Source organism: Galeopterus variegatus, unplaced genomic scaffold, assembly GCF_000696425.1.
Source record: "Galeopterus variegatus unplaced genomic scaffold, G_variegatus-3.0.2 Scaffold3487, whole genome shotgun sequence".
Taxonomy (NCBI): Eukaryota; Metazoa; Chordata; class Mammalia; order Dermoptera; family Cynocephalidae; genus Galeopterus; species Galeopterus variegatus.
Genome location: NW_007729598.1, coordinates 13,737 through 41,278, shown reverse-complemented (window position 1 = coordinate 41,278; position 27,542 = coordinate 13,737). Strand labels below are relative to the sequence as shown.

At 39.8% G+C, this 27,542-nt stretch overlaps 1 protein-coding gene across 1 annotated transcript in view; it reads left to right on the top strand.

The window, feature by feature from the left end:
* The window catches only part of LOC103600859 (plastin-2), a gene marked incomplete at its 3' end in the record, with an annotated part of 44,929 nt that overhangs the window by 4,958 nt on the left and 12,429 nt on the right, over nucleotides 1-27,542 (top strand). Inside the window, exons 2-11 of the mRNA XM_008585194.1 lie at nucleotides 12,705-12,792; nucleotides 13,652-13,815; nucleotides 13,990-14,119; nucleotides 15,478-15,610; nucleotides 17,558-17,639; nucleotides 19,181-19,346; nucleotides 21,017-21,159; nucleotides 23,602-23,697; nucleotides 24,946-25,141; nucleotides 27,273-27,351. Coding sequence (XP_008583416.1) covers nucleotides 12,729-12,792; nucleotides 13,652-13,815; nucleotides 13,990-14,119; nucleotides 15,478-15,610; nucleotides 17,558-17,639; nucleotides 19,181-19,346; nucleotides 21,017-21,159; nucleotides 23,602-23,697; nucleotides 24,946-25,141; nucleotides 27,273-27,351 — 1,253 coding nt within the window. The remainder of the gene's footprint in view (nucleotides 1-12,704; nucleotides 12,793-13,651; nucleotides 13,816-13,989; nucleotides 14,120-15,477; nucleotides 15,611-17,557; nucleotides 17,640-19,180; nucleotides 19,347-21,016; nucleotides 21,160-23,601; nucleotides 23,698-24,945; nucleotides 25,142-27,272; nucleotides 27,352-27,542) is intronic.

Genomic DNA, 27,542 nt, shown 5'->3' with positions numbered 1-27,542 from the left:
CTCTCTCTCTCTCTCTCTCTCTCTCTCTCTCTCTCTCTCACACACACACACACACACACACACTCACACACACACACTCACACACACAAACACACATCTTGACTGCTGAGCTAAAGTGGAAAAGAGAGTATGTTCTCCACAGCAGAAAAGCCAAGACACAAAATTCTGCAGACAAATTAATGATGTATGTGAATTGCAGTCTCCCAGATAATTTGTTTTCCTTTTTTCTCTGGTTGCACTTTCAAGAGGGAAGTGAATTCATGGAATAATAACCTTGCATTTAAATAATACCCTGCATTTTGATTCCTCAATCTGATAGTCGCTAAAATTCGTCCAACTATGTATCTAAATGTATGAAGAAGTACACAAATGTATTTGTATAAAATTTGCATATTTTCCCTGTTCGCCATTCCTCAGGCATAATTTAAAATTAGAAGTGCATCTTTGTTAACTTCATGTGGAACATTTTAAAATTTAAGTCCTTTTTAACTCCATGATGTCATCGGCTCATGTTATCATCACCAGAAGGGCCAGCTTGAAGAAGACTGGGATAAAAGGTCCTACTGGAGAAAGCTAGGTAATAGGTGCAAAGTGAATGTAAGAAAATAAAAAAATGCAGAACATGTATGTAGTTTTGCATTATTGAGCACCCTTTCTTCATCTTAAAAATGTAAATTGAGGGCCGGCCCGGTGGCGCAATGGATAGTGCGCCGCTTGGGAAGCGCGGCGGCGCTCCCGCCCGAGGGTTCGGATCCCACATACAGACCGGTTCCCGCTCACTGGCTGAGCGAGGCGCGGGAGCGACGCCGAGGATTGCAATCCCGTTGCCGGTCCCCGGTCCGGTACGGGGGCAACACTGAGGGTTGCGATCCGTTGCCGGACACGGAAAAAAGACAAAAAGACAAAAAAAAAAAAAAAATGTGAATTGAACTTTTCCTGCCATTTCTAATGTTTTATGAACATCTTAAAAGTTTCCCCTTTGGAAAGACGGAATATGGTGGGTACTTTGAAGGACCTTTTTGGATTTTTCTCTTCCCTCATTATCTTTCAGGTTGATGCTTAATATCAAAATATCACTAATTCTCTGTTTCTTACCCATGACCCCTGAGAATGACAGTTGTGATGCTTCGTGTGTCTAGTGATGATCACACAGTTTTCTCCTCAGCCCACACCTACCGTGCTGTTCTCTGCACTCTTAGTGCCTCAGTTTTCTCCATTATATATGCGGAATTATTATAATTATCATTTATTATATTAATTATTATTAATTATAATTATTATTAATTCTCCAGTATTATATATGCATCTGCAGTTCTGTGCACAAATGAGGCAGACATGGTATAAAGAAAGTGGAGCAAATGTACAGACAGATTTGGTGACTATATAATATTTCAAGCAATTTAGTGGAAATTAGGCTTTGTTCTACAAGATAGTTTTATAAAGTTCTAGTTCTTCTAACTTCCTTCCTTCCTTCCTTCCCCGCCTCCCTTCCTTTCTGCCTTTGCCAGGCACTGTTGTGTACACTTTAAATACTTTGTCTCACTTAATCCTAACGCAACCCTATGAAGTGAGCACTGTGGTTGCGTTATTAATACCTCGTCTTTGCAGATGAAGAAATTGAGGCTCTGAAAATTTAAGTAATATGTACAAAGACACAGCAAGAAGTAGTGGCATCGGAAAATGCAGCATCTTTTCGCCATACCTTGTTTCCTAGCTCATTCGTTTTTTTTAACGCGTAGTGATCCTAATCTCATAAAGGAAGACAGGAACATTAGCTTTTGGATGAGTTGTGGGATGCCTGAAATGCCTCTGTGCTGGTTTAGACTGGGAGGGAGGCAGGTTGTGTTCTAGCATGGGTAGCTCAGATTTACATTTTAGACCCATGCATCTAAGATGTAAAATACATTTCCTGGACTGTGCATCTCAAGGGTTTTTTTAACTTTAGGTTCTTAAAATGCTAATCGACTTGCGTTTTTCCCATACCTTGGCTAGACCAAACTAAGATTTCAGAGGTTCTACTTCTCTTTTCGGACTAGTCACTATCTCCGTTTGAGACTTTGGATAGTAGCTTTACCCTCCGGGGCCCCTATTTTCCCATTTCTAACATTCCCAGTTCCCTCCTGTCTTTGCAGGATTTTCCTGCTGGGAGATGGTGATGCAAAGAGGGAGCTATGTCCATACAGCCAAAACGGCTTCTAGGCAGAATCACTTCGCTTGCATTCTTACTGCTGCAGTGGGTACAGTAAGCATTGGGACTGGAGATAGCCAGAAGTACAGCCTAGATCACTGAGGTTTTCCTCCCAGGAACAAGAGCTAGCAAGAAAGAGACCCAGGCCGGCGCCTCCCCAGCCTCTGCTCCTGGGGCCACCTCCTGCATCCCCAGCTTCAGACCCACCAAACCTGTAACAGCTCCCTCTGTATGTCTTTGATTTTCTCCTCACTTTGCAGGGCTGTTTTCTCTGCTTGGGACGCCCTGTCTCATTTTGTCTATTTGTAAAACTCCTACTGGTTGCCAAGATTAGCTCTGTGGTCAATATCTCCTTCTCTAAAAACCGTTCTTTCCCTTCCTGGCAGAGCTAAGTTCTTCCCTCTCTGTGCTCCCGTAGCACCGTGATAGTGTCTTCAAAGTGTTCATATTAGCGTAATCTTTCTTTTGCGTGACCGTGACCGTATTCCTTCATTAGACTGTGTGTCCCTCAAGAGTAAAGATCTCTCTCTGGGAGGTGTGGAGGCTGCCGGTGGAGAGGACCGCTTTCTCCACCCAAGGCAGGGGGACACAGACAGGAAGGACCAAGGCTGATGGTGTTCTTACCCTTCTTGACACTTTAAGATGCCGAGGAACTGAAGAGAAGAGACATTTAGAACTTCCCAGAAGTGCCCAGGAAGGGTCCTAGTCCTGAGTAAAATCCTGCAGAAATGTATGTACCCTTAACCGATATGAGCTCAGAGCTTTGACCTTTTGGGTTTTCCTTTTGAGTAACCCCAAAGGAGGGCAGAGAACCTTAAGATAGTGGAATCCAATGACCAGAAGTGCCAGGAAAGCCAGGAGGCTGTCTCTGTTCACAGCTATGTGACCCAGGGCTGTTTAGTTAAACCTCAGTTCCCTCATGTATAATGTGGGAATTGTGATGATACTCCACAGGATTGTGGCAAAGATTAAATGTGATAATGCATGTAAAACATTTAGCACTGAGTCGCCCTCAGTAGACATTAGCTGCTACTATTATTGTCCAGCTGGTCTTCTCATTTGTCCTTTATCTGTAGTTTTCTCTTACCCAAATAGATGGGCTTTCTATAGAGAGACTATGGATTAATAATCCCCTATGAATGAGGAAAATGACTGGCCTTCAGGCAATCTCCTACTCATCTCTTGAAATCTATGTCAAATGTCACTTCCTCTGGGGGGCCATCTTTTGCTTTCCAGGGGAGAGATCTAAAAAGTCCCCCTGTTTTCTAGTGACTGGAGTCTCTCTCCCCTGCTAAACAGGCCAGCACCACATCTTATCTTTGTGTTCCCAGCATCTAACACAGGACCCGGCGTCTGATAGGCATTTGGCAGATGTCTAGTGAAGGAAGAAATATACAAACGTATGAATTTGCTTGGTAGCAGGCATTTAGAATTACCAGAGGATGAGTTTCACAGTCCAGATAACGATATGCAGATTACATTCAGGTAAATGCTAGCACCCATTCCTAATGATTTCCAGTGTGCTCTTGCTACACTGAGTTCATCCATCCCAGGTGGTTTTGCTTTCCTTTTGGTCACTGCTCTGTCTCTACAGTCCCTTCCCTCTGAGACGTGGGACTCAGCTTAGAGTCAGACAGTACAGCCTTGAATGGAGACCCACTGCCAAGCACTGTCTGCAGCCAGTGGGTTTTGCAGGAATAGCACCAAGAAGCCCTGCCCCAGGCTCTGCTTCCTCCAATGGAAACTCCCTTGTGACTGGCAGGGTGGGGCCAGGGGGCATGAGCACATGCCAGTTTGCAGACTGCCTAGGGACAGTTGCTGCTCTTTAGACCGCAAATTAACTCACCAAAATAGTTTTTCCAGCAGAGTGGTTTCACGTAAACTTAAAGCATTCCCTTTGTTCTAAGTGTTTGTACCTTTCAGTGGGTGAGATATTGTAAGTGTGGATGTTATTGTTAAACTCCTCAAAGATGATGATAGGAGACTTTTCAAACCCCATCTACCATTAGTTTATGTGCTGGCTTGTTCGTTTGTACAACTCATTTCCTGAGTACCTCGTATGTGCTGGACCCTGAGGCAGTGCTGGGAGCTCATACTCTACTGGGGAGTTGGGCATGGAAACGGGGACTGGGCTGCAGAGGTCTGAACCAGGGCTCGGAGGAGGAGGGCTCGCCGATTCCCATCCAACCACCAGGAGAACAGAATGCCTGAAACCATGGTCATTGTTGTTATAAGTCTGAGGGCATCATCTTAGTATTCATCTATTAATTTGGTCGTCTTGACTTTTGAACATTTCATCCCATGGTAAGTTGTTTTAATTTGGTATGGTTTTTGGTTGCTAAGGAATATCAGGGGATTTAGTGCAAAGTGAAGAATCAATGTACAGACAAATGCAGGGGACATTTGTTTTGCTTTGGTCATTGTGACCTGAAAGGTGCTGATGTATACGGTATTTGTATACAGTAGTTGGCACATGTAGCTTGTAGTGTGGACCTGGACAGTACCTTTACAATCCCTAGATTAAGTTCCTCTTTATGTGCAAGAAACATACATAAAATTATATTTGTAAGATATTTGAAATTACCAGGGCATTATACTTACTCTATGTTGATAAAGTCTGACTTAAGGAGCAGAATTTCATCTTAGGTTTTAAAACTTATTATAGAGGAAAGAGGAAAAAATAGGGGCCTAGACTCTAGTCCCAGCCACACCCCCAATTAGCTCTGTGATATTGTGCACGTCCTTTAACTTGGGTGTCATTTCACGCCTGTGTGACAGGAGAGTGTCCAGATTGATCTTTCTAAGGTCCCTCTGCCTCTGCATTCTATGACTCTGTTATTCTTACATTCATTATTTAAGGAGGTTAGCATGGACCCAGCAGATAGCAAAGAAAACTGCTAAAGATTTGGAAAATAAGCCCTAAAAAAGCAGGTTAAAGAATAAAAAAGAGACCCGATAGCAGTCACCAAGGCATGTGATGGAATTTTTATGAATTGAACAGCTCCTGTAATTCCCTTTGAGAATAGCCCAAGAAAGAGGGAGCTTTAATCGTATCAGAAGAGATTTAGGTTACAAGGTAGGAATATGAGACACCAGGGAGATTGTTGGGTTTCCTTATTTGGCTATTTTTAAGAAAATAGTAGGTGGCTCTCTTTCTGGGACAGTTTGTATACCACCTTGCCTAGAAACTAGGAGTGAACTGGATCAGCGTGTTTCAAGCTGTATGTGGTGACGTCCTGTAAAACAGGTCCCACGTGCTGCTCCAGTAATTTCCCTGCTCTGTGCTGAGCAGCTGAGCAGCGGAAGAGACAGGCAGCAGACATCTGCCTGGGGTCAGCGAGGAGAATGCGCTTGGACAGAGCTTTCCATGCTTCTGAGGTAAGAGCAGGAGTGGAGCCCCCCGCTCTGGGAGCCAGGCTGGGCTGGGAGGCGCCCTCTCCCCTGCTGGCTCCATTTCACAGGAGGCACCTCCAGGCCACCGCCACAAGCTGCTGGCGGTGCCAGCACCTACTTCTGGGCTCATTCACAATGCTCCCTAATCTGGCTCTGATTTGTATATACACTTGTCAGCTACTGAACAGAATTTTGGAACTTTTAACATGGAAGGGCCTTCATCTGTTGATTTATGGATGAGGAAACCAAGGCACTGAGAGGCAAGATGGAGCATGCAGTTAGGCAGGTAGTAGCCTGGGTCTCCTGACCACCGAGCTCAGCCCTTTCTCCCACCTGCTGCCAATTATTTCAGTTTTAATTCCTTTGCAGATGTTCAAGTGTATTAATTATCCCAATATCTTTATGGCAGGGACTGATTTAGGTATTTTATATTTTTATTTTTTGATAAGCCTCTGTGCTAATTTTTTATAATTAGTGTTTTTTTTTTCCTTTACAGACTTATGTTTAACCTTGTCACTTGCCCACTTTTGATCTTCAAAATTGTTTTCATTATATTAACCATTTTGGAATAAATTAGCTATAATCCATGTGTTGCATTTGAAACTTGACATTTAACTGTGGGCTTCATGAAGCCCCAGTCTTTGTGTCCCCTGTGCTTGTAGCGCCCCACCCCCAAGCAGCCAGAGCAGTGCTTTGCACACTGACACGTGTGGACTGGACGGATGAATGATGTTTGATATTGAGGCCATCATGTAATAGTGGGTATCCAGCTAGCCCATAATAATATTCAGCTTTTTGAAAAGATGTATTGGGAATACGCTAAGCTTTCAGTAGGGGAAGGTCTGAATTTCAAAGTGCTTGTGATAGAAAGTGAAATGAAGGGTAGCTGTGGATTGTCAAGACATCAGTACCAGTACTATCATTGTCTACAGCCTAAGGAAGGAGGCAGGTGTGAAGGCACTGAGAGGCCTCCCCAAACCCAGCCTGGAGTGTCCCTTTGCTTACAGGAGGTTTGCTCTGTGTTGCATCATTCATGGGGTTGGGCAACTTAGTAGGAAACAGAGGGTTCAGGAATGCGCTGGGGGAGAGGAGGTAAGGATGCGAACTCCTTAGCCATTGACAGAGCCAGTCTCTATGTGATGTGCTCTGTAGCCTCAGAAGCCCCTCAGTTGACTTGCCAAACCACAGAGCCTTCCAGAGCAATATCAGGTTGATCAGGTTTGGAGTAACCCAGCTTGCTGGCTTCCCGTGAGTATGTACATGGCCCGAGATGGTGTCAGAAGAGAGTGCTAGGTCTGTTGTGAGTAGCCTTCCCCCGCCTTCCTCCCTGCCACATTTACATCAGAGACTGCAGAGATAAGAATTCTGTACTCTGCAGCAGCTTTTGGTAGAAGCAGTGTATCTGCAGAGAAAAGACAATCTAGAGGAGATTTTGACTTGACAAAGGATTCATAGTAGTCCCAATAAGTGACCATCTGTATTTGAGGTCACTTATAATTATTTGGTTGCTTAAAACACAAAGTCTTTTTTTAAATATATTTCGGAATCATTCTTTCTGTAAAAGTTATGCATATCTGTACCCATAAAGAAATGGTATTCTAAAAGTACACAATAAATTACTATATATCCTCAAAGTTGCTCCCCTACAAGGTTATGTATGCCTTGTAAAATGAAGGGGGCAGGATTAAGTGAAGACCAAGTTTTTTTCTTAAGCTTTATCTTGATGGCTTTTGTTTTTTTGTTGCGATGGCTGGCTGCTATGGGATCCAGACTTGACCTTGGTGTTCCAACACTGCACTCCAACTGACTGAGCTAACCAGCCAGCTCTTTGATGGCTTTTTAGAAAGTGTCTGGTATTTTATTTTGCTTTGTAGTCCTATGTATTGTATGTTTTAGTTCATTAGTCATCATAGTCTAATGCTAAAGATTGCAATATTAATGTTGTTCTAGATGACATGTTGTTATGGATTACTTGTTGTTCGTTGAGGAGTTTGGAAGTTGTATACTTTCCCCCTGGGTGTGTACTGAAATTATTCAGGTAGAGCTAGGAATTTAAGTCCTGAATGTCCAGTTTTACTTTAACCACTCAGTCAAGTTGTAGGAAAAGAGGGGCACATTCAAGAGTCCCTTGGTGATGTGGTGCCGGGTCACAGATGCCTCCCTAATCCTGGCAGGTTATATAATTGGGCGTCAGCACTCGTATATTGAACCCAAACACTGATAGCACAGCACGTTTCAGAAACGACTCTAGCCTGTGAGCATTTCCCTCTGAAGGGGCCACCTTTTTCATCCTATCGATTATGAAACTCCTCAGAGAAAATTCCGTTTACATTTTTACATTTACTTCAGAAGACACATCTTCTTCTGTAAAGTCTGCAGTACTGTGTGTTCAATAGTAAACTACAAATAGTTTCTATATTTAGACTTCTGGGAACTTGAGTTCAGGTACTTTCATGATAACTCGTCTGCAAAAATTCCCTTTCATTACTGTGTTGGGAAATACCAGCCCCCTTTAAGCAGAGACTCAAAGCTCACTGACACAAAAGAATGAACAGGCTTTGTGGCTTTTGCAGTTTGGGGGGTTATTTTATTGTATTAAAACTTTAAAAATATGTTATAATTTAAAAAAGAAATAAACAACCAGTACTTTCTTTGGCCAGATGTCTTGGGGTTGTACAACTATTGACTTAATAAATTTAAGTGCTCACAGAAAAACTAGCAGGCAGACATGGCCTAGATCAATGATTTGAAATTTGTCTTCTTAGATTTATGATTTGAGCAATGATTCTGAAACAGAGTTCCAAAGTTTACCACTGATTTGAAAGAGACCTCAAAATGGTTCCTGGAAGGGCATAGTTAGATGATGCAGTTGTTTAAAAGCACCACACTCAAGGCAGGAGCAGTGGAGCAGGGCTGGAGATAACTCTTATTCATGCCCTGGAAGACACAAGCCGCCTTCAGCCCCTTCCTTCAGGCTGCAAATGCCTCAGCATGCCCCATTACTGTAGCAGTGTGAAACCCTCACCAATTATCTTCATTACTGCTACTGACATTATCATAACCCATGCCTTCAAATATGCATGAATTAAAATGAGTGCATTTTTTTCCAGGCAAACACATTAATACAGAATGAAAATACCTAGTATTTGATTCTAACCCCAGCAATGTCCTTCTCAGAAATGGTCTGATCTGCATGTTTTTACATTAATTACATCCTCTTCCTACTGCTCTGCTCTGTGAAAATGTTACCATTTGCATATTCAGTTCAATTACTTCAGGGGTCTCTTCTCAGTTATGGACCTTAATAGCCCTTTGAACTCCATTCTTCTGCTGTTCTCACCAGCACCTGCATTTACAAACTCCAGCCTGGCATTGCCTTGACAATTTGCACGTGGATAAAGCGTTTTATCTCATTGGACCTTCAGTTTCCTTATCTATAAAATTAGGGAGTTGAAGTAAATTATTTCTGAGATTCTTTCTGTCTCTGAAGAATAGGTTGTGTTTCTAGGACTTACTGCTCATTGTGATGGTACAAGAGACCCTGCCTGGATATCTGCTCCATTTGGACCCAGTATCAACAAACAGTATGGCAGTAACTTCTGCTGTTGATTATTCCTTCTCCAAAATCCACCTTTTCAACTAATTCAATCCACTTCTCTTTTGCTTTAGCTGTTAAGTCACTGAAGGGTTTTGGATTTTTAAAATTCAAAGGCTTTTTCTCTCACTGTTTGGCTTCTCTGAGTTGATCCTTTCCACTCATGAACCTCTTAGACATGTATTGTTACAAATGTGCAAGGTTTTTCACCTTGATCTGCCTAACATAGTCTTAAAATAACATGGTTTTTAAATAACCCTTACTTCCTAGGTCTTTTATTTGAATGGGCCATGCAATTTTTATGCTAAAATATTTTCTCTACTTTTTCACTCTATCATGATTTTTAGATTTTCTTAGATTTTCTTTTTAACCCAACACTGTACTTCTTGTGTTTCTTCTTTGGCCCTGCTATTGACGCTTAAAATGCAGTCTCATTCCCTGTGACTGTACTTATATTTCTCACCAGCCTCTTATGTGCTCTAAAATTTAACACTCTTATGTCAAAGGATAGAACCAGGTTTAGATTCACAGATCCTCTTTATCCTCTTTACCTTTAACATTGTTTCATGTTTTTAAGGTAACTAGGTCAATATAGACAGGCCTCACCTGAAACTAAGAACAGTGCCTGACTTATAGTAGACATTTATAAAATATGTGTTAAATTAGTGAAGTTATCTCATAATCCCATGAACCAAGAGATCTTAAGACACTTAAAAACAAGACGGGCCAGCCAGCTCTAGGGCTTTAGACTGGATTTTACCACCAGGTTTTGCTAAAATTTGATGGGAGAGAGCCTTCTATGAATGCATACGTAGAGTATATAAAGGAGAGCCAAGCCAAATTAGTCACAAGAATTTAGGAAAGTATACAAAGTTATATACTAATTTCTCAAAACAGAAGCCTTGATTTCTTAACACATGAAAGTAGAAGCTTCCTAAACTAGCATGCCTAGCTAGGCCGGTATGTTGTTTTAAAATCTCCCATGGAGCTGTGTATGTTTTAGATATTTAATGAATAATTGCTGAGTGAGTGAATGGATGGATGGAATGAGTGTCTAACTGAAATGTGAAGGTGTGGAACCTCAGGAGACAGCACAGGAGAGGAGAAAAGATGAGAACAGGAGCCTCGGTTGCTCCTGTACCTAGCTGTGTGATCTGAGATGTGTGTCTTAACTTCTCTGAGCTCTGTTTCCTGCTCTGTAAAATGGGCATACACATACCTATACCATCAGCCTACACTGAAGAACACTGTAAGAAACACAGAACTTGTGTTTGCTCCATCCCACAAGTGTCCTCTTAAAGCCTGGGAGAAGATTTTTGCTATCAGACCTCAGTTCTGCTGCCCGAAGAAAATTGATTTGTTTGTCTCATATAAATAGAGTGAATCGCATAACTGAGGATACTTCCCTTTCTGCATTAGTTTCTAGGGAACATGGAGCTAGATATTCAGCTACTTCTGGAAGAACATGCAGGGTCTTAGGCACACATTTTAAGTATTAAAGTTCTTCCCCGCCATCATCTTATTTTGCCTAGGCTTACTGTCCTTCTCACCAGTTACATCTTAGATTTGGATATATCTTTGTGACTTGGATCAAGTTATTTTTGGAAAAAGGCATTGAAGAAAGAAAGAAAGAAAGAGAGAGAGAGAGAGAGAAAGAAAGAAAGAAAAAGAGAAAGAGAAGGAAGGAAGGAAGGAAAAAGGAAAGAAAAGCGAAGACAAGAAAATCAGATAGCCAGCACCTGTCTCAGGGTTATTGTGATGTGGAAGAGGGATTGCATTTGTTTATACAATTAAGCTCCTAACACTTTCTATCTTCAGAAAACCCGATGCACCAGTACCTTCTTAGATGTATAAGGCAAATAATGATAAAATAAAAATTTCAATAATAACAAAAATGTATTTTTAAATAAATAGAGATAATAACATACAATTCTGTGATTTTCAAGTCATTTTCCCTGGAGTTCCCACAGATGAATAAAGTGACAGAGAAGATAGCAAGGGCAGGGGACATTTAGATTTTTTCAGCCAGACTCTCAGAGTTGTTTTTAATTTGTTCACTTTTATTTACACATGGGGTTTCTGTTAACAAAGGGGTTGCTTAAGGAAACAAAAATTTGAAACCACTGATATAGGTACATGGCAGGATAGTGAATTGGGAGATAATAGATGTGAATTTGCAAAATTGAGTGGAATGCATTTTTGGCCTAAAATTTCAGTGCTACAACTGTCTCCTTTTTTGTGTGGTTGTGGTTGCCATAAAGAACAAGTACAACACTGTCGAATGATGCAAAAATATAAAAAAGGAAATCGATTTAAAACATCCTGTCAGATACTCAAAATATTTTTAAAAATCAGTAATTTCACTAAAATGTCAAAAATATAACTAGAAACACCTCATCCTCTACACTCCCACTCTACTTATCCCTTCCCCACCAGGAAACCCAGCAGGCTTCAGTGCAACTCCTATTTGAAACATGCTTGCTCGTGGGAATTAGTTGGGGCTTGAAGGAAATAATCCATTTTCTGCTTCATTCTCTTTCTACCCACTAGAGGGCAGCAATAATGCACAGGGAAGGGGAAATTACTCAAGCACTGGCCTTGTTCTCAGCAAGACTGTAGCCTTTGTGGGATGAAAACTCCCAGAAAGTGCCTCAGATTCTCATATGTGAATTACTAGGTCAGCTTTGCTTTATCCATCCCTAAATGCAAAGAGAACTTTGATTAACTCCCTTCGAAATTATGAAACGTATCTGTTGGCTTGGCTGAACATATTAATTTTAAATATGAATGTGAAAATATCTCTAACAAAGATATATGTGTCAAAGTTACATGTTTTAGTTGTATATTGCTGTGTAACGAACTACTTCAAAATGTAGTGATTAAAACAGCGATCATGTTGTCATCTCTCTCTATCCTATTGGTTGGCTGAGCACAGCCGGGTGGTTCTTGTGCTCGATGTGATGTTGGCTGGGACTGCAGTCATCTGGGAGCCCAGATGGGCCAGAAAGTTCAAAATGGCCCACTCAGGAGGTTGACAGTTGATGCTGGCTGTCAGCTCGGAGCTCAGCGGGGGCTGCTCATCAGAGCACCCAGTTCTCCTTCTTTATGTGGCTGGAACAACTCACAGCACAGTCGTTGGGTACCAAGAGGGAGTATACCAAGAATGAGCATTCCAAAAGAAATTATGCAGAAGTTTCCAGTCCCCGACATTGCTTCTACCACCTCCTAATGGTCAAGCAGTCACAAAATCAGCCCAGATTCAACGGGAGGGAAATAAGCTCTACCCCTTGATGTGGGGAGCAGTCTGTGTCTACAGTGAAGGGAGAAATTGGTGAAGACCATCCTTGGAGACCACTGTAGACAGGGTGAAGAAAAAGCCTATTTCTGACTTACATTCTGGAAAGATAGATATAAATCTTGGAGGATGCAAGAGAATATTTCCTTATTTGATACATGGGAATTGCTTCTTCATGTGGTACTTTAAGTATTAAGATGCAAGAAAGTCATTTCTTATGTTCTCCTCCCTAGGTCTGCTCCCTAAAGCGGTAAAAAATGGCCAGAGGATCAGTGTCCGATGAGGAAATGATGGAGCTCAGAGAAGCTTTTGCCAAAATTGGTGAGTGGACCCTGTGCCTCAAGTTGCACAGCTCCCTTCCTTACTGAGTAGCTTCAGGACAGATTCAGGGAGATGGTAGCATGAGAAAAATAGCAGAGGTCACAGCAAGCCAGTGAGAGTGGTTAGAAGAGCTGGAGGAACTGAGTTTTGAAAAATATGCTTTGGGCCGGCCCGGTGGCGCACTGCTACAGTGCGCCGCTTGGGAAGTGTGGCGGCGCTCCCGCCGAGGGTTCAGATCCCACATACAGACTGGCCGCTCACTGGCTGAGCGAGGTGCGGGGGCAACACCGAGGGTTGCGATCCCGTTGCCGGTCCCAGTCCGGTACGGGCGCAACACTGAGGGTTGCGATCCGTTGCCGGTCATGAAAAAAGACAAAAAAGGAAAAAAAAAAAAGAAAAAAGAAAAATATGCTTTAAGAAAATTACTTTTTTCTCTATCAAAACATGGAATATGGATTCTTTCCCACATGTAGCTTTTTCCTGGAAATGGTCCCTAAGTCTCTTCCTGTCTATCTTGTCTGCTTTCTTTGATTTTCTTCATTTTAATACTGTTACCTACTTACTCTTTATTATGCCTGTGATTTACTTAAGAGTTTCTGTAAAAATCCCTTCAGATTCTCTTGCCAGAACCTCTGCTTTGAAATTATGACTCTTTTACTTTGGACGTTGGAAGGGATCCTAGTGCCCCTAACCATAGCAACAGGCCTCTTATGAGATTCTGATTCTTTCGTGGGGTCAGGCCTCAACCCCTGAATGACCACCTCCCCTGTCCTTTCAACTCCCATCTAGTCTTCCCTCACCTCTCTAAAAGCTGTCACCTGGATTGCCCTGAAGCTTCAGTACGTCTTTTGTATTACAGATACCGATGGCAACGGATACATCAGCTGCAATGAGTTGAACGACTTATTCAAGGCTGCTTGCTTGCCTCTGCCGGGGTATAGAGTAAGAGAAATTGCAGAAAACATGATGGCTACAGGTGATCTGGACCAAGATGGGAGGATCAGCTTTGATGAGTTTATCAAGGTGAGTACCATGCAGAATACAAGCAGATGCATTTGAAACTTGTAACTTTAATTCAGTTTCCAAAAATATCCAGAGAGACATTATTACCCTCCTTGCTTCAACAGGATATATTTTTTCCTTTGTGACTTTCTTGATCACTGCTTGGGTTTCTAACGATACATTATATTTTTGCAGGTTTTTCATGGTCTAAAAAGCACAGATGTTGCCAAGACCTTTAGAAAAGCGATCAATAAGAAGGAAGGGATTTGTGCAATTGGTGGTACTTCAGAGCAGTCTAGTGTTGGCACCCAACACTCCTATTCAGGTAGGCTGTACTAACAAGGGGCGAGCAGAGGAGCAGAGGGTGATGGGATGGTGAGGGATCTGAGGGCTGGGGGAGAGGGAAACATGGAGAAAGGATCTAGGCCTTCTGGAGTTACAGATTCTAAACTTGGTGTTCAAACCTAAGAGGTATAAGCAAAGATAGAAGCAGGCACAGCTTTAGGGACTACTACCTATTGTCCTATGTGTAAGTGGGGCCAGTTCCGGGTGCATAACATAGAAACAGTCCTAGCTCCAGGCAGGGTCTAATACCGAATCGTTTCATCGGCATTTAAAAACTACATTAAAGGCTGCCAAAATTCCTTTGTAAATCTTACGGACAAAATTGGAGCTCCTGTCTTCAAACTTCATGATTATTCTTAACTCCTGCTTAGTTGTCAAAAAAAAATTATATTTTCATTGATTTGAAAGAAAGTTATGTATTTATTCTGAAGGCTGTCATCCAGCAGCCTTAATGGAAACTTCTAATCGCACAATAAGTACAGTAACCCAACATTTCCCACATGGAGTTCTTTAAAACATTAATTGATGTTAAAGATAAATTCATGGTAAATACCATGTATAGTTGCTAAGTCAAAGTTTAGACTTTTATTTTTAAATATGGAAATTTGCAGAGTCTTTGCACTGTCAAATGTGCATTATGAATCTGCAGGACGGTGACACATTTTGCAGTGTTTCCCAAACTTTTGTGACTCAGGATTCCTCTGAGGGACACTGTTGTTTTTTAATGACACACCGTTTAGCAAACAGTGCTAGACTATAACGCATAACTTAAGATTTTTATTAAAACTTCTAAAATCAATTCACGGCATCTTTACAGAAAGGAAAAGAAGATTCTATCACAAATGATTTCATTTCATAGCAATTTCATTATAATTGTATAAAGAAGCTCAGAGATGCTGCAAGGATGGTCCATGGTCATCAACATTTAAATCATCAGGGCTACAGGCAGAACCCTGAGTTTTTATGCTGTAAGAATTAGACCACATTAATGTTTCAGGTATATCTAGATAAAATATTTCATTATTTCTATATTTACATTTATAAATATAAATATATATACTTGCTTCTAAATATATATACATAGATATTTTCATTGTTTTGTTTTGTTCTAAATCTGCTTGCTGTATGTTTTATGACTTGGAGTGAACATAGTTTCTGTGCATATTTCCCAAGTGATCTGAGATTTTTAAATGCCAGTAAATATGAGATGATAAGATAATGAACCAGATAACCTTGTAATGTCTCTCCGGGGCATGAGAATCTGAGATCCATGTGGGTAATTTTGTTTACATCGTATTTTCACTTTGCAAATCAGTCATTTTAATCATTTACTTGCAGAGGAAGAAAAGTATGCCTTTGTCAACTGGATAAACAAAGCCCTGGAAAATGATCCCGATTGTCGGCATGTCATCCCCATGAATCCAAACACAAATGATCTCTTTAATGCTGTTGGAGATGGCATCGTCCTTTGGTAAATAACGCTTCCTTCTCGGTTTCCAACGAATTGCCCCTTTTCTGGAATATCAACAACTAATTGTGTTTATCCTAGACCTTCCCTTTGGTGCTCAGTTGCATGTGGAATGCTTTTCTGGACTTTCACTCGGCAGGTCCCAAAGAGCAAAGGAATCTCAAAAGCAACTTATAATGAGAAATATAAAACTGCTATTGCTTGGATGGAGAGGAGGATGCAGAGTATGGAGATTAACATAAACACGGAGATATAGTAATACAGGGCCAAAGGCAATTATTTTTGGAATATATGCCACTTTACTTCATCTGAGTATGACCTACCATGAGATCAGATAGACTTGATAATAGCATCAGGATAATTGAAGCAATTTAATGCAAGCTGTAGTCCTTAAGCAAAGGAACTTTTGGGTGGGCACATAAATACACAACTCAAATAATAAGGGCACCTGGAAAAGGAGAACGTATCCTCTCCGTGGGAGGCCTCCAGTATGCAGTGGGCAAAGGAGTTGAAGGGAAGGATGGGTGGGCAAGATTTTGAGCTTCCCTCCTGTGCTTCGACTAGCAAAACTCTGCTTTTGACCTTTTATTTATTAGAATTTATCCTGAGATTTTATTTTTAAAAGATTTCACTGCTTAAAAAAATAAAATCAAGATCCTAGCCTACAGTATCAAGGCTTGACTCCTTAGGTTGGCACCCAAGGCACCCGGTGCAGTGGTCTTCCCTTGATCTCCTTCTAGTTTTACCTCCTGAGACCCCTGTGACTCATTGGTCCCCAGCCCAGGGTACTAAGTGGACGACTGCATGAATGACTGAGGGCACCAGCAGACACACTCAATCCCCCGTGCACACCTGCTTGTAACCTGTGACTGGGGCTTTGCCTTTTATTTTCCTTTTTAAGAATGCTCTTCCCCATCCGCTCCTTCCATGCAAATCCATATCCCATGATGTTTTCTGGCCCATCCCATCCCCCACTGAATTCTTAGAGGACATGTTGTTTGTAATACTTTGGGAACCATTATAACGCTCTGCTTTGGACGGCTATGTAACTTTTCATATCCATATATTTTGTCTCTGTAGTTGAACTATTACGCTGTTCAAGGGCAGGGATATCTTATGCTTTTTTGTCACTCCTTCCCCTTCACCATCCCAGAGCTTCGCTAGATTACTACTAGTTTTATATTTTTCAAATGATGATTTAGTAGTTTGTTTGGCCTAAATCTTATTAAAAAGGAAATAATCAGTCACGTTTACCATTCTTTGATTTTGTTGTTTTTTCTTTTGGATTTTTTTTTCCTACTTCGTTTCTTTGAATAAGTTAGAGGTGACCAAAGGAAATTTATTTTTATGTCCCATTGAAGGTTAAACCAATACTAAACTAGGTAAAATTAGTTTTTCATAAACAATAAATACTTGCTTTGAATGTCTGATCAATATATTAGAGATGTAAGTGGGGGAAATTTATAAACTACTGATTAAATAAGACTACAGAAGGATATAAAAAAGTTATATGATTAGTTAAAGGTATAAAGTTTGTAGACATTATGTAAGCTCAGAAGGATGAGTATATAGATTGTCTTTCACATAGTGAGGACAGTTTTCATGGTTAAGAAAATGAAGTACTTATGGGGATTTTCTGTGGTTATCTACCCAGAATTTCCTAATCTGTGCTAAGGGAACCCAGATAATTTTGCAGCTTTTTAGGTGGTGAATGAAATGGGGTCCTTACTTCCTGCCTTAATATATTAGGATAACTTCAGGAACGTTAACCTTTCCCATAGACAGTTTGAATAGTCAGAATGACATAACTGATTTTGTATCTAAACACTCGGTAGCACAGATTATGTTGCTGTCTTGTTCCAGTACGATATTGCTAGAATTTAAATTCAATGTTACTGGGCTCTGTTACTGAGAAGCCTGTTTCTTTAATTTAATTTTTTTCTCTTTCAGTAAAATGATCAACCTGTCAGTGCCAGACACAATTGATGAAAGAACAATCAACAAAAAGAAACTTACCCCTTTCACCATTCAGGTATGTCTTCCCACCATCACTGTAATGTAGCATTTGCTTGGAATGAATGAGCACGTAACCGCTGAGTCAGACTTTTGAAGGGACTCAGATAAAATTGCCACAACCCAGGCTTTGGGCTGGTGATTTGTCATGAGTAGTGGATAGAGGGACACATTGCTGTTGGGTCGTTTATTAATACAGCAGAGGAGAGAGAAGATTGGTGTAGGGTGTTAGTAGTTGGGTTGTGTATTTGTTTTGGCTGCTTTAAAATTCATCTAAGCTAAAGTTTTAACTTCACCTTTCTCTAACAATCTGTCTTTGAGCTGATGCCAAATGCATAGTATTTTAGCTGAAAAGATATGCCTTAGTAATAAGTGAGGAGGTGAAAAATGAGAACTCTGGCAAGCTTCACAGTGGTATTGGCCACAGCCATGAATGTAATAAATGTGATTTGCTTTTATTCCTTTAGTGTGTCGATTAACTGGAACAGTAACCAGCAGTAAGATGTATTTCTATGTTATATTCCAATATGTTAACGTTATTGTAATTCTCTTGCTCAGAAACCATGTCTCACTTCTTAAATCATCAATAATATATTATCCCCTGTTTAAATTTAAGCAACACTGTGTACTTTTAAAATGGAAGTGGTAACCACATTGGGAGCAATGAGTAAACATACATGAATGCACTTAATGTTACACTCACTAGTAATCATGGCCATAAGTAGAAACAATATTTTTTACTCCTTATTTGAGTGCTTGGGCAAGAAACCACTTTTCTTCAGGTAGTTCCCTTCCCAGTTCTCTGGGGGCCTTTGTTTTGTTTTGAGTTTGTCATAAAAACAACTTCTCTACATCTCTGACACTGATATCTCCTCCTTTATGGACCCAAGAATAGTACATGGACTGTAGATTGAAAACTTCATTGACTTTATTCCACCTGCATGTGAGTTACATTATATGAACTGTTGTTAGTCATAAGAATATCGAATCCATGTGTGAGTGTATGTTCCATAGTTATTATGGATACTCAATAAATTGTTGTAGTAAAAACCACTCCATCTTTTCCAGAAATTTGATTTGTGTCTTTTTAATACCCTTAATACTCAATCTGCAAGTCAGAAAGCTATTCTGTTACTCTGTTTTATGACCTTGATTTATATCAACAATTGTCTTATTGGTGATAGCCAGTGACAGGACAATGACTTCCCTCAAAAGTGCCCCTTTATTTTGGCTATGGAGATGTTGAGTGTGTAGGCTTCATCAGAGAGAAAGATGGAAAACTACAAGACACATTCATTTCAAGCTGACCAGGATGGCCCTCAGCTCAGGCTGGTCAGGTCTGAGTGAGTAGACCAACTATATAAGCTCAGTGTCTGGGTCACTGGATTTTCTCTTCTGGTTGTTATTCACTGCTTTTCTAAATGTAAAAACCAGTGAAGACCATGCCTCTAGACCTGTGAACTTTCCAGAAGGAGGACATCATTGCTGTTGCCAATCAGAAACCATCATTTGGCATGCGCAAAGTCAAAGGACACAGCTTGCATCCTTTTTCTCCCTCAGGAAAACTTGAACTTGGCTCTGAACTCTGCCTCAGCCATTGGCTGCCATGTGGTTAACATAGGAGCTGAGGACCTAAAGGAGGGGAAGCCTTATCTGGTCCTGGGACTTTTGTGGCAAGTCATCAAGATTGGGTTGTTTGCTGACATTGAGCTCAGCAGAAATGAAGGTAAGAGCAAAGTCTCAAGTGTTATCAGTGGCATGGCTTTCTATTAATGTTTGTGTTGGGGACTGTAGGAGGAAGATGTCAGGAATTAACTCAAGTTTTGTTTGTTTGTTTCTTTTTCTTTTCTGGAATTCTCAAGTTTTGAAAATGATATACAGCTATATTGAATCCGCGGTATTAAGGTAACAGATTCTATCCACACTGACTAGACTATTTTAAATGACAGAACAAAACTTATTAAGACCACAGACTAGCAATAATGCTTCTCTAAAGCATATAGCCCAGTTTGTCTGGGACTCCATCCTCAAGAGCTTTTTTCAGAGCTCACTTTGCCTTTAGATACCTCATAACAAATAAGACTGCTTGTAACTTGTATTTTGTGAAGAGATTCACATTCATCTACTGCAGTGATAGCAACCAGATTAGGAGACACTTGTTCTATTTCTTATCAAGGCTATAGAGGAAGGTGTAGGTCAAAGTGTTCAAAGTTGCTGTTATGTGGCGTAAGTAAGTCTAGAGATGCAATGTGATACTGTTGTATACTGCTCATTTGCCAAGAGAATAGATTTTTAGATACTCTTACCACCAAAGAAAAAAAGAAGGGTAGTTATATGAGATGAATATGTTAATTTGCTTGGCCATAGCAATTACCTCATTATGCATATGTATAGCAAGGAAAGTATATCCAAACATCATGTTGTATAATACCACCTTAAATATATATAATAAAAAATAAAAATTTTAAAAGACTGTAGAAAATTACATTTAGGGTTTCAAAGTTCTCAACTAAATATGTGGCTGCCAATCTTATTCTGTCTTCTCTTACCATCCTATGTGCATTTAAATGGTGACCACCCAGTTGCTTCCACACAGGTAGTAGACCTTGATAGGTATCATACAGAGTACAGTGTTACCTGTTAGTTTTCAGGTACAAATCCTACAAATATGAAATCCAGCCAAATTCTAATCTTTAGTTATACATACTTTTTTTGTGTATGTCCAAATCACAATAACCAATGAAGAATTCAGAGGTATTTTTAAACCAATGTATTAAACATAATATAAAGAAGGGGAAAAAAGGCAGATAGGGATCTTAGAACTCACCAGAAAGAGTATTGATTTGCACATAATGACCTCAGCTAAATTTAAACCTTCTAACCGAACAAAAAATTCATCTGGTGAAACATGCAAGAGAGTTGATTACTTTGTTGAGTTGCTGTAATTATGCAGGTAAGCATTTGAAATATAAAACGCCTAAGGGAATAGACAAAAGAACATTGTCATTATTACAAAATTGATCTCTTAAAAGTAGAAGTGTTGTCATATCATAAAATGTGACCTGACAGACCCAGCAGAGCATTCTGAGCCAACAGTCTTGGTTACTTTCATGTCTCTGCCCCAGTGTTCAGCTTAACACCAATATTCGTTGGTGCCTTGTCTTCTCCATCTGAAAAATGCGGATGATACATAAGCTCACAATAGCTTACCCTCTTTTTAGGGAATAATAATAAACTGTTTATTCCACAGGAAAGGCTATGAGTACCTTTCCTCCAGGGAGGTATCTCTATCCAGAGAGCTATCTTTAGCTTTCCAGCAGAGCTCAGAGAAAGTTATAACTAATCCCCACAAACATCCCCTGTATTTACTTTTCTTCGGTTTTTGTGCTTCTTCAGCCCTGATTGCTCTTTTGAGAGAAGGGGAGAGCCTGGAGGATTTGATGAAACTCTCCCCTGAGGAGCTCCTGCTGAGGTGGGCTAATTACCACCTGGAAAATGCAGGCTGCAACAAAATCAGCAACTTCAGCACTGACATCAAGGTAGGAGAAATGTCATTTCAACATGACTAACTGCAGCAGTGATGGTGAATTTGGGTATTAATGGAGAAAAGACAAAGATACTGGGCCTCAGCTCTTCAGAAGCTCTAGGGTCTAGTTGGGTGCTGTTTCGGAGTCCATCTGCAGCTCAAGTACTGGGCCACACACAGATCTGTCCACAGTCCTAGTGCAGAATCAAAGGGAGATGGGTCTCACTCGGAGTTTCGATATCAGGAAGCAGAGGGACAAGGGTGAGATAGAGGAAGGGCAAGAGATAAGACTGCTTTTCCAGTAAAGAGAGTCATGCAGAGTGTAAAATCTCTGGTTTTATAAATGAGAGCATTAAATTTAATTTAACTTTTTGAATTAAAAAATTTTTAATGAGGATGAGTCTTCTAATTAATAATAGCAAACATAATGTCTGCTGCATGTCAGGCACTGTTCTCACTGCTTTATATATACATTGACTCATGTAATCCTTATAACAACCCCATGAGTAAGGATTATTCTCTCATTTTACAAATAAGGAAACTGTGACAAAGAGATCCACAAGGGTAAAGGCGATGGGAGCCATACACTGTGGTTTTCAAGTTTATGAAAAGTCCCATGTCAAGGTGAAGGGAAGCAGCTGTTGGCGTTGCCGACAGATGGACCAAGACAGAAAGAGCTTACAGAGCAGTAAGGACATCAGAACACAGTTTCTAGTAGAGAATGGGGTGAGGTGCTGGGATGCAACACAAAGTAAACACTTGTCTCCACTTTCTCAAAAGTTAAAGAAATTTCCTGCAGGAAGCAGAGTCAGAGGAAAGGTCACATGACTTCCCAAGAGTCCACAGCTTCCTCCTGCGGCACAGTGTGGACTCAATGATATTTGGAACTCAGGTTCTGCCAGACACATGCCAAGTGGAGTAAAGCTTATAGGGGGAAAATTCCCCCCTCCTTAGGACCTAAGATAATCATGCCAAATCCATTTTTATAACTACACAACATTTATTGGTAATTAACATTCTTCTAGTGCCACCCACCAAACTGGGGTTTAACAGGAGCTGGATGTCATTATCTCCCTTTGTGCTCAACAGTTAAGCTCTGTAATTGTTGCAAAACTTTTCAGCCAAAATGTGGCTGCTTGATTTCATCCATAAATTTACCTAATCACTGAAAGGCTGTGTATTTTAGAATGATAACCATTTTGGACTCTGGGAAGTATCTGTATGAGATAGAAACTGGCAAGCTGAGCACTTATACAGAGGTTGTGCCTGTTCTCAGGGAGCAGCTGCATTCAGACTGAGGTCGGTCCCGCAATGGGTATGTCTAAGTAGCCAGCAACTTTGAGAGATGCCGTTCAATCCCATTAAGTCAGCAAAGGTGGGGAAAACACCTGTACTAGACCAAGAAATGTTTATTAGGATCAGGTGAAATTAGATGACTCATAACAAAGCTAAGATGTTAACACGTGGTAGGCAGATTTTATTGGTGCCTAACACCTGCATGAAACTTTGACTGACTTCAAAATAGCTACAGTGAAAAGAGGACAGAGGGGAGAAAGAAAGATGACAATTGGTTTCCCCAGCTGTGACATCAATGGCTCACATTTCTCCTGTTCTCATCTTTCTAAAGTCAAAAGCGTGAGCATATCTCTGCTTTGCCCAGACCCTACCCAGTTTTAAAACAAAGTAATAGCTGATTTCAGTCTTTAAGAAAAATTAAGATGCTTTTAAATGATTTCAATAAATTATCTGAAAATCTGTATGCTTTCATTGACTGGGAATAAATTTATATTTTTAAGACTATGATTCTGAGAATTCTTTTTGTCAGTAAGCATACTTCCAGAATCTAAGAAAACTTGAGAATTCAATGCCTATATCCAGTCTGGTATAACTAAATTTAACCATTTTTTCAGCTTCTAGATAAACATTAAATGCACGTGTCATCTTAATATTTCTCCTTTTACATAAAGACTGCTTGTTAATGCTTCAACCTTCTGTTTTTGAAATCTTTTTCTTTTGCTATTGTCCATTTAAATGTATTTTTAAACTCTGCTTTAAACTTCTGCTTCCTTTTTCTGTCACTTTTTTTTAAATTAAACCTTAGCTGACTGACTTCTACAGCAATATAAAGGTATATATATTTTCCTGTATACAATCTAATACATGTAAGTGAATTGTTTTTCTCTCCTAAAAACAACAGAATAGTATCTGCTTCTTTGGGTTGCCTTTTATGTATGTCCTGTATTTTAATTGTTATAATTCCTTTAAAAAGAAAAGCAAATATAATATGCAAACAAATAGAACAAATTAGTAAATGTATCTAGCTTTGTTAATTAAGTTACATTCTTGAATGATAGTTGAATAAGAAAGAAAATGTTTGCTTTTGGGAAATTAATGTTAGGCTAAGTATGTAATTAGATATGCTGTTTTGAAATTGTAATTTCTTAATTTCTCACAGGACTCAAAAGCTTATTACCACCTGCTTGAGAAGGTGGCTCCGAAAGGAGATGAAGAAGGCATTCCTGCTGTTGTTATTGACATGTCAGGACTGAGGGTAAGGCCATGTCCGCAGTTTGTTCAGAGAACACGATGCTACCTTCACATTGGCAATTCCATTGCTCAGTGTGACCCTCACTTTGGAAACCCATGACTGGGCATTTCTACTTAAAGCCCTGTTAAAACTGTTATATAGTTTTAGATAATAAGTGTGGAAAACTGAAGTTGGAGGTAAAATATTAAAGAAAGAAAGAAACTAGTGCTAATTAAATGCCATGTACCATGCTAGGCATCTCTGTGGACGTCCATCACTTAATAGGCTCTAAACACCAACATGGGTCTGAATTCTGAAACTTCAGTTTCTCCACCACATTTATATTGACGTTGAGTGTTGCCTTGCCCGTTTTTGTGCCTCATTTAATATCACTGGAGTTAAATACAGTAAGTTAATATTGAAGCCAGCTTATTCCTGAATGAGAAGCAAAGTAGAAATAAATGAGAAGTAAAGTGTATGAAATGTATAGTTATAACGTTATCTAGTAAAGCATCACATTAAGAAATAATTCTAGTCTGAAGTTCTTTTTTCTGAAAATTGGTGGTTTAATAGATTCTAAGGACAGTGGACATATTTCAAGAAAACTTTATTCTTGTTATAAGAGTTTGCTTACAAATGACTGGAGATTCTCTAAAGTTATTGAATATATGAAATGAGTGGTTTTCAGTTTGAAGTCTCTAAAAGCCAAATTGGTATTATGTATTTATCAATGACCATACAAGGTTAACTAACTGATAAAATTAACTTTGTTTGGACTGCAAGTACGCCCACTCAGTCTGGGAAAAGTGTTTATACTAACCAGATGTTTTTCTTGGCAGGTGTAAATATCTTCCATGAGTTGGAAATATAAATTATTACTTAATAAATAAGTATTTTTGATAGACAAAATCTCATAAAGTCTATGCAAGAAAATAATAAAAAGGAAGCTTAATAGTTGAAAATAATTAAGATCAACTTAAATGATAAGACTGTGAAATCTACTGAATCTCTTTAAAAACAGAGCAACAAATCATTTATCTGAAATAGTTCTATATACAGATGAGAGATCTCAGTTACTTAACTTCTGAGATTCCTTTCACCTGGACTTTCTGACTTTGGTGCAGGTGCTTATAAGAAATATGTGCTGTTATTGTCTACTCAGATAAACACTAAGGGTTTCACTGAGATTCCCATTTCTTTTTCATGTTGTACATATCTAGTTTGTGCATAAAAAGCCTTAACACAGCCTTGAAACATCCTCTTTCATTGCAGGAGAAGGATGACATCCAGAGGGCAGAATGCATGTTGCAGCAGGCGGAGAGGCTGGGCTGCCGGCAATTTGTCACAGCCACAGACGTTGTCCGAGGGAATCCCAAGTTGAACTTGGCTTTCATTGCCAACCTCTTTAACAGATACCCTGCCCTGCACAAACCAGAGAACCAGGACATTGACTGGGGAGCACTTGAAGGTAACTGTAAACCAGTTGCTTAAGGTATTTGGAAAAATACTCAAAATTCAATGGCAATTCAAAGTCACCTCCTAAGCAAATACATATGTAAACAGGCTATCAATTCTTTGGTATACAACAAAGAGTATAAGTACATTAATCAAGCCAATTACAGCCAAGCAGGAATAATCAAATACCATTATATCACATCCATTAGATGTAGACTTCATCCATTATCCGAATTAAATCTTTTAGGGAAGACAGTGCATTTAATTATTGGATGAAATAAATCCTGAGTTCTAAAAACATAATTTATGTACTTAATGGACTGTGTTAATTCCTAGAGGCAAGAAATTGCCACCATACCATCTGAAAATGATATTTAACTTATAATACGATGTGCTTACTGAGTTTTTTTTTATTGTTTCTTTGGTTTGCATTATAAGGAGCACAGAAAAGTATTTTAAGGCAGAATCCCAGATAGTTGTATTTTGCAGGTTGGTGCCCTAAGATTGGGCAAAAAGTATGTGGCTTTAGTCAGGTTTTACCAGGTAGAAGTGCCAGAGATGTTTACTTACCTGTCTTTTCTTTCGTTTTTTTCATCATAAACTAGACCCAATATTGAGACAAAAAATAAAGTCAAAATTAATATGTGTCACCAAAGCTGGGAAATCCAGATTGAAAGTATTGTTTGATGCTTTTCCACAATGCTTTACTGTAGATGAAAATGCAATTATCAATTCATGTTCTAAAACTGCTGCATTTGTATCATTTGATAAATCATGGTCAAGGATGTGTATAGTTTGTTCAAAATCTATTTTGTTCCAAAATCTATATATCAAGCCCACTAATCACCCATTTACAGCTGCCTCTAGAACATCCCTGTTTGGGTCCTTTACTGTCATTTGAAATGCAGCATATACAAAACAGAATTGACCATTTCTCCTCCCCTCTCCATTGCCTGTCCATCCACCTCCCATCCCATTTGCTCTCCTTTAGAAATTCTCCATTTCCATTAATTATACCACTTTTTCTTTAGTCACCAAAACTGAAGACCTTGGGTTCTACTACAGCTTCCTCCTCTTCACCCTTAAATCTATTAAATCAGTAAATGATAATAATTCTTTCCCTTGGACTGTCTCCTAGATTGTTATTTTTCCTTTCTGCTCTCCTGGACTTTTGTTATCTCATACACCAATTATTTTAATAGGTCTTAGGGGCATATTCCTCCGCTCATTAAACACTTGATTGTGCCCCACATACTAGTGCCAACACTGTCCCTTCCGAGTGTTTAATTTAAATGCATAGCACCTTTTAGTAATTCTGAACACTGCTGCCAGGCATATCCCGGTACTGCTTTCATTAGATCTCAGCCTTGCTCAAGAATTAATTATAGTAATACACATATATATGTATAAAAAGACCCTTTATATATATATATATAAAGACCCAATACTGACTGCCATTGTCTAATATATCAACCAAAATCTGCTACCTAGCATTCAGAGATCCCTGATTCTGGCTCCAGCCTCTAGACAGCCTTATCTCTGTTACTGTACAACACAGATTCCTGACAAATCAGTTCCTGCTGTTCTTAATAGAGACCTCGCCTATACTCCCTTTGCGTTCATAGGGTATTTATATCATCTCCTATTCCCTTCCTTACCATCTCCTCAGATCCTCTACTCTTTCTTCTTTACTATCCAGATTTTACTAACCCTACAAGGTGAAGCTCAAAGTCTACCCCCTCCAAACTTAGCTCACACTATTCTTTCCACATTTCAGTTCAAATAGCAAATATATCTGCCTCATGTGTGTATCCTCCAGCTTGCATGAGCTCTGTTTGATGCCTAAAAGTCTCATTTTTTTCCAGCAAGAATGTAAGTTCTCGAGGGACAACTTTGAACAATTACCCCATATAGGATCTTGCACACTACTAATAGATGCTACAGAAAGAAAAACTCGTTGAATTGAAATGGGAAAAAAAATTAACACAGAATAGCAGCCCTCCTCCAAATTCAATAGGGATTATTTTATTTGTTTCTTTTCTCATTCTACTTTCAGTTTTTATTGCAGCCTCTTTAGTTAAGTTAGATCATTAAAAAGGCGTGTTTTCTAGGACCTAAAAGATGATTGGTCTTTATTAATCTAGGTGAGACCAGGGAAGAGCGAACATTTAGAAACTGGATGAACTCCTTGGGTGTTAACCCTCGAGTCAATCATTTGTACAGGTAAGAATATTGGGAACTTGGGCCGGCCGGTGGCACACTGGAGAGTGCGCCGCTTGGGAGTGCGGCGGCGCTCTTGCCGAGGGTTCGGATCCCATGTGGAGACCGGTTCCCGCTCACTGGTTGAGCGCGGTGCAGATGCAACACCGAGGGTTGCGATCCCGTTACCAGTCAGTAAAAAAGACAAAAAGGAA